The sequence below is a fragment of the Micrasema longulum genome, unplaced genomic scaffold (assembly GCF_059751315.1).
Source record: "Micrasema longulum isolate JH-2025_06_02 unplaced genomic scaffold, ASM5975131v1 h1tg001738l, whole genome shotgun sequence".
NCBI lineage: Eukaryota > Metazoa > Arthropoda > Insecta > Trichoptera > Brachycentridae > Micrasema > Micrasema longulum.
Genome location: NW_028278916.1, coordinates 348,082 through 353,763, shown reverse-complemented (window position 1 = coordinate 353,763; position 5,682 = coordinate 348,082). Strand labels below are relative to the sequence as shown.

At 31.8% G+C, this 5,682-nt stretch overlaps 1 protein-coding gene across 1 annotated transcript; it reads left to right on the top strand.

The window, feature by feature from the left end:
• Positions 1-499: 499 nt before the first annotated feature.
• On the top strand, positions 500-5,328 carry LOC148274162 (juvenile hormone epoxide hydrolase 1-like). The gene is made up of 3 exons (XM_088237527.1): positions 500-867; positions 2,033-2,267; positions 5,059-5,328. The coding sequence occupies exons 1-3, from the start codon at positions 552-554 to the stop codon at positions 5,282-5,284; spliced, it is 777 nt and encodes a 258-aa protein (XP_088093653.1). The 5' UTR covers positions 500-551; the 3' UTR covers positions 5,285-5,328.
• Positions 5,329-5,682: the final 354 nt, after the last annotated feature.

Sequence of the window (5,682 nt, the reverse complement as noted above, 5' to 3'; positions counted from 1 at the left end):
CATTGACAGGTCATAAGCCCTGTAGATGCCTAGACTTCTATATTACCTTCTCTTAAATGTTCTTCATCTCTGTTGTAATATGTTAATATAAACAGCTCCCCAAGGAATTGAATCTAGTTCTTGTCTACAGAAATTTGGACAAACTCAAAATATTGTTGATATTATTATGCATATAAAATTTCTATTTTCTTTCGAGCCCTGTGGATTTCATCCGGGTATTTTCGTATGAAAATCAACCGATCAATATTTTTTCTAGTCGAATAAGTAAACCGGTTTTTTTTTTAAATCTATAGTTACTATCAGAGGAACAAGTAAAAACTGAACATAAAATGTAGTAAAGAAGTTTAAGAATGTGAAAGTTCACATTTTCCTGGTACTAAAGCGGTATAGTTGGATTTAACGCATTCTTAATTAACCACATAAGTGGCCAACTTAGCCAACATTGAAAATATGTAAGTACCAATGTCGTGCCCATTAATAATTGACCAATTCGATATTTAAATACGTTTTTTCATCAGGCAGCAGCCAAACCTGGATTGGGTTCCTCTCAAATGGCTGTAGTCATGAGGAACCTCATGAAACGACTCGGTTACAACTCTTATGTTATCCAAGGTGGAGACTGGGGAAGTATTGTTACTGCAACAATGGCAATCTTATTCCCAGAAGAAGTTTATGGGTACCACACGAACATGCCATTTATCATGTCGGGAATCGGATCATTAAAATTGTTCTTGGGAAGTATTTACCCCCCGATGGTTATAGAAAAAAAACACGAATCAAAGGTTTACCCTTTGTCAAAGATATTTTCAAACCTGATACTCGAATCGGGATATTTTCACATACAGGCAACTAAACCTGATACTGTTGGTGAGTAAATTTAATGTTTGATTTTAGCTTGTATACAAATTTAATATTGTGTTTATCTAAGACAAATAATATTTTAAGTATGAGAAATGAACTAAAGACCGAGTCAACAGTCAGCGAGTTTTGACAGGATTTCAATCTATGAAAGGTTATCATGAAAATATAATACTATTAGATATTTACAGTCTCACTAACTGATAAAACCAATTTCACAAAATAAATGTTTTTTTTAGATGCTTGTTGTGGAAATTTTAAATCAGTGCAGTAATCTAATGAAACAGAATTTGCAACTCACATTTACTGCCAATTATTATCCTTCTGAGACATTATTATCTTAACTTAGAAGAGATAGATTACAACTGATCCATTTATTCAGGCTGATAAAAGATTATATCTAGACTAGAACTCAGCCATTTTGGAAAGCATACATTTTTATGTTCTAAATGAATATCTTGTTATATTTACCTCCCGGTTTTTAGAACTAACCTACATCTGGTCGTGCCAACAGAAAGACGTGTCGGGCAGCTGAACATAATCTTCAGTAAAGCCATGATTTTGAGGCAAATATTCTTGCTATTGGAGAAAATTATGCCATCATAATATCGAGCCATTTATAGTCAGGGTTTGAGGGTTTCTGGCTTAATGTGTTGTCATAATTCAACGTCTTAAACATTTTGTTTTATTTTTAATATTGTTTTGGTCTAATAAAAACGAATTTATATGTAAAAAAGCATTTTCTATAGTGATTTTTGTATCCGGCGGAACACGTGTCACTTTGGTATCGTAAAATGATTTCTGTTGAAAGATGGTAAAACATGATGCTATTTTTTTTAATTAAGGAGAGATTTTATGTGATCTAAAAAAATATTTTTTTGTTTACAGCCTAATTCTAGTGCCAGTAGATGCATTGAACATTTCTATAAGCAGGGTTTTTTATGCACCATAACAGTCATGTTTGCACCAAATAAAAAATCCGGTGTTATAATATATTACTTAATATCCCCAGAGAAAGGACATATCATATTTAGCCACCTTTCAGCAGATTTACAGCACAAAGGAATTATAACTTGGCTTTAAATTTATGATAAGGAAAACGTTTAAAAATACTGCCGAGAAAATAAGTTATCGAAATATACATTATTTGCATATCTGATATTATTTTTTACAGGAGTTGGTCTTTTGGCATCACCAGTGGGCCTAGCGGCATACATACTCGAGAAGTTTTCCGTATGGACAAACCCAGAATGGAAAGATTTACAAGATGGAGGATTGACCAAAAAATTTGATCTGTCCGAGTTGCTCGATAACGTCATGATTTACTGGGACAGTCGCTGCATCACAACCTCTATGAGGCTTTACTCAGAGACCTTCAATAAAGCTCATATGGCGCTGAATTTTTTTAAGTGAGTCAATTTGATGTACATATTGAATTATTCAACAAAACCTAACCAGTCAGAAAACACTAATATAACTCATTTCGACGCGATACAAAGATTTAATAGGCAAATAATTGAGTAAAATGATATTTAATAAAATTATTGTCTACAGCGGAGCCCATTATCTACGATAAATGGCAACACGTTTGAATAGGTGATTTTTTTAATGAATTCTTCCAGTATTTTATTTGCCAATTCTAGGTTTCTTACTATATCCGTAATTAAAAATATAAAGACACCAGCAAGTTCAAAATTATTAATATAAATGAACGAAGTAGAAAATTTCGAAAGGTGTGTTGACCTTTTGTTATAGATTAGCCATTTTATGCTAGTGTCAGCTTTAAAATGAAATATAATATTATTGTCTCTCGCACGCATTCCGATGTTTATTTTTAGACTAACAATAATAATTATTAACAAATTACAACAGGGATGGAGAATACCTTAAATAAGGGAATATGGAAATCTAGGCATTTACAGGGCTTATGACCTGCCATTGGCTGGTTTAAGTGACCACCTTACACACTGTGCAACATTCACCATTTTGCCCATGTTTGAACATCCATATTTCTTCAATTCTTCCATTTGTCGATTTTAGTGAAAAAGAGCTGAAACCTTTATTGATGAGAAGAGATTCATCTGACTGAATTATTTCACATACTAAGCAACGCCTGAAAACAATTTTTCAATTTTTAAACTTCTTCTTGGACTAGTTGGTCTCAAACATAGGCAAAATGGTGAATGTTGCACAGTGTGTAAAGTGGCCACTTAAACCAGCCAATAACAGGTCATAAGCCCCGCAAATGACTAGACTTCCATATTCCCTTATTTAAGGTATTCTCCATCCCTGTTGTAATTTGTTAATCTTAATGACTCCCGAGGGGGTGAAATCCAGTCTTTTGTCTACGAACATTTGGACAAACTCAAATATTGTAATAATAATTATCTTTCGCTTTTGAGATAAAATTCAAAATAAACTACATTTATTATTTCATTCAGTTAAACTGAATATTTACACATTCAATCAGTTAAGTATTTTGTCTTTAGTTATCACGGACAACTTATATAAAGCCATATTCGTGATATCTTAATGGTATTTTACATAGTGATGAATAAATATTAATTTTAATTTGACTTGGGTACTTAAAATAGCGCTATTTTCGTAATAAAATTTGCTTTGCAAAGTATCTATTATCTTTAGTTATCACGGACAACTTATATAAAGCCATATTCGTGATATCTTAATGGTATTTTACATAGTGATGAATAAATATTAATTTTAATTTGACTTGGGTTTTGACAATAGCGCTATTTTCGTAATAAAATTTGCTTAGCAAAGTATTTTCTAAGAATACTGATTGTTGTTTGTATTTTGGAAGACTTATATAGCGCATCCGAGATTCTAATTAATCGAGGTCCAAAGAGCCGATCAACTGAGGCCCGTAGGGCTGATTTAGTGAGGCCAAGAGGAAAGATTTATTAAGGCTGTGGAGCCAAATTTTCTAGCATGTAATAGTCGCCGACAGTTGACTGTTGTTATTTTAAATTACAGATTCTTCACTTTTCAATTTTAATCTTTTACTATCCGAACTTTTTGCTCGGATTTTTATTTTTTTATTAATAACAAATAAAAATACAATATTACAACTAAATATAATTTTTTACATCAATCAAATACATATATTCACATTATCGTTTCCCATTACGTAAAAGAAATAAACAATGAGGAACTTCAGCCCTACGGGAAATTGGATACAAAAAATGTTTTCTCACGCGGGGTAAAAATTAGAGCATTAAATTGTACGGCAAAGTTTCTTGAAAATGTACAGAAAAAATAATAAAAAATATTTTGATAAAAACGCACTACTTTAAATGACGTCACTGGTTCATGTGAATCAACCTATGATCTGAGAGCTATGGAAGATTTCCGGTCTGCTTGTCGCTTCTGGACCAATGGGAAGGACTGAATGAGAATAAGCGGAAATGAACCTCTGACGTCACACGCGGAGTTATTTCAGAAATACAAAACTTTAAAAAATCGTGGCACCGATAATACGATATGTAAAAAATAAAAAAATAAAAAATTGACTTTGTTTAACAGTCTTTAACAAATAAAAAATTTGAAAAAAACCACTGAACTTCCTAATTCTTGTGTACATAATGGGGAGTGACGTCTTATTTATTTTAATTAATAATATTTTTAGAATAACATAAATAAATTACAAAAAAGATATAAACGATGTTTTCAATCAGTGTTACATAAAGAAGAATTAAAGATGTAATTTTTCACTTCTTTCTTAAATATATTGTATTCCTGACTGTACTTTTTATTATCTCTGTTCATTTAATTAAAGAAAAATATTCCTCTGTAAGTATAATAATGTTGTGCAGTCGTTGTGTTTAATTTAAGAATTAAGATATTACCACCTATTCTAGGTCGCGTACTTACGTTTTGAGACCTAGAAATACTACTATTTAAAATACATTTAAAATATCTGTATATTTTGTGTGGTTTTGGTAGCATTATTTTCAGTGACATATTCGTCTTTATTACATTTCGATTGCTCTTTCTTTGTATTTTCTTTTCTTCGACATGTATTTTTCTTAATATGAAGGGATTTGAATACTGTAGAGTAAAGCTTGTATTTTATTCTCTCTGGGCTTTTTAACCAGTGCAAATCTCGAAGATTTGAGAATATTTTTATAATTCTCACATCATATTAGTAATGATGAAATATGCAATTATTATTGTTTTCAGCATCCCAGTACCTATTCCAACAGCGGTGGCAAGGTTTTCGAATGAAATAGTTTTTTCACCTAAATGGCAAATGTCAGACAGATTTCCGAACCTCATACAACTGTCTGACCTAGAAGGAGGGCACTTCGCTGCATTCGAAGAGCCACAAGCTTTAGCCAAAGATATATTTTTAGCCATGACTGCTTTTGACAACTATCACAAAAAAACTAAAAAACAAGAACTGTAAATGATTTATGACAATAAATTGAATAAAACTAAATAATTTCTGTATTATGCGCCGTTATTTTTCCTTTGCTATTTATAGGGGAGCGGAGGGTAAAGCCGTACACCTAACTTTAAACGAAATTTTCTTGCAATCTATTCGGTGGAATAGGTGAGAAAATATGAAGTACGGAACTACCCGAAACTTGCCTGTAATTTCGTACATTCGTTCGGGGCTCAAAAAGGCACGATTAAAGGTACCGGGGAACGAGGTGGCTCCGGACGCTTTTTCGTATATTTTTTAAGTTTATGAAGATTCTAATTGGCAAAATAATTTTTTAAAAAATAATTAAATGAGTGAATCTTTTAAGTAGATGTGAAGCACATTACCACTATCATATATATATATATATATATATATAT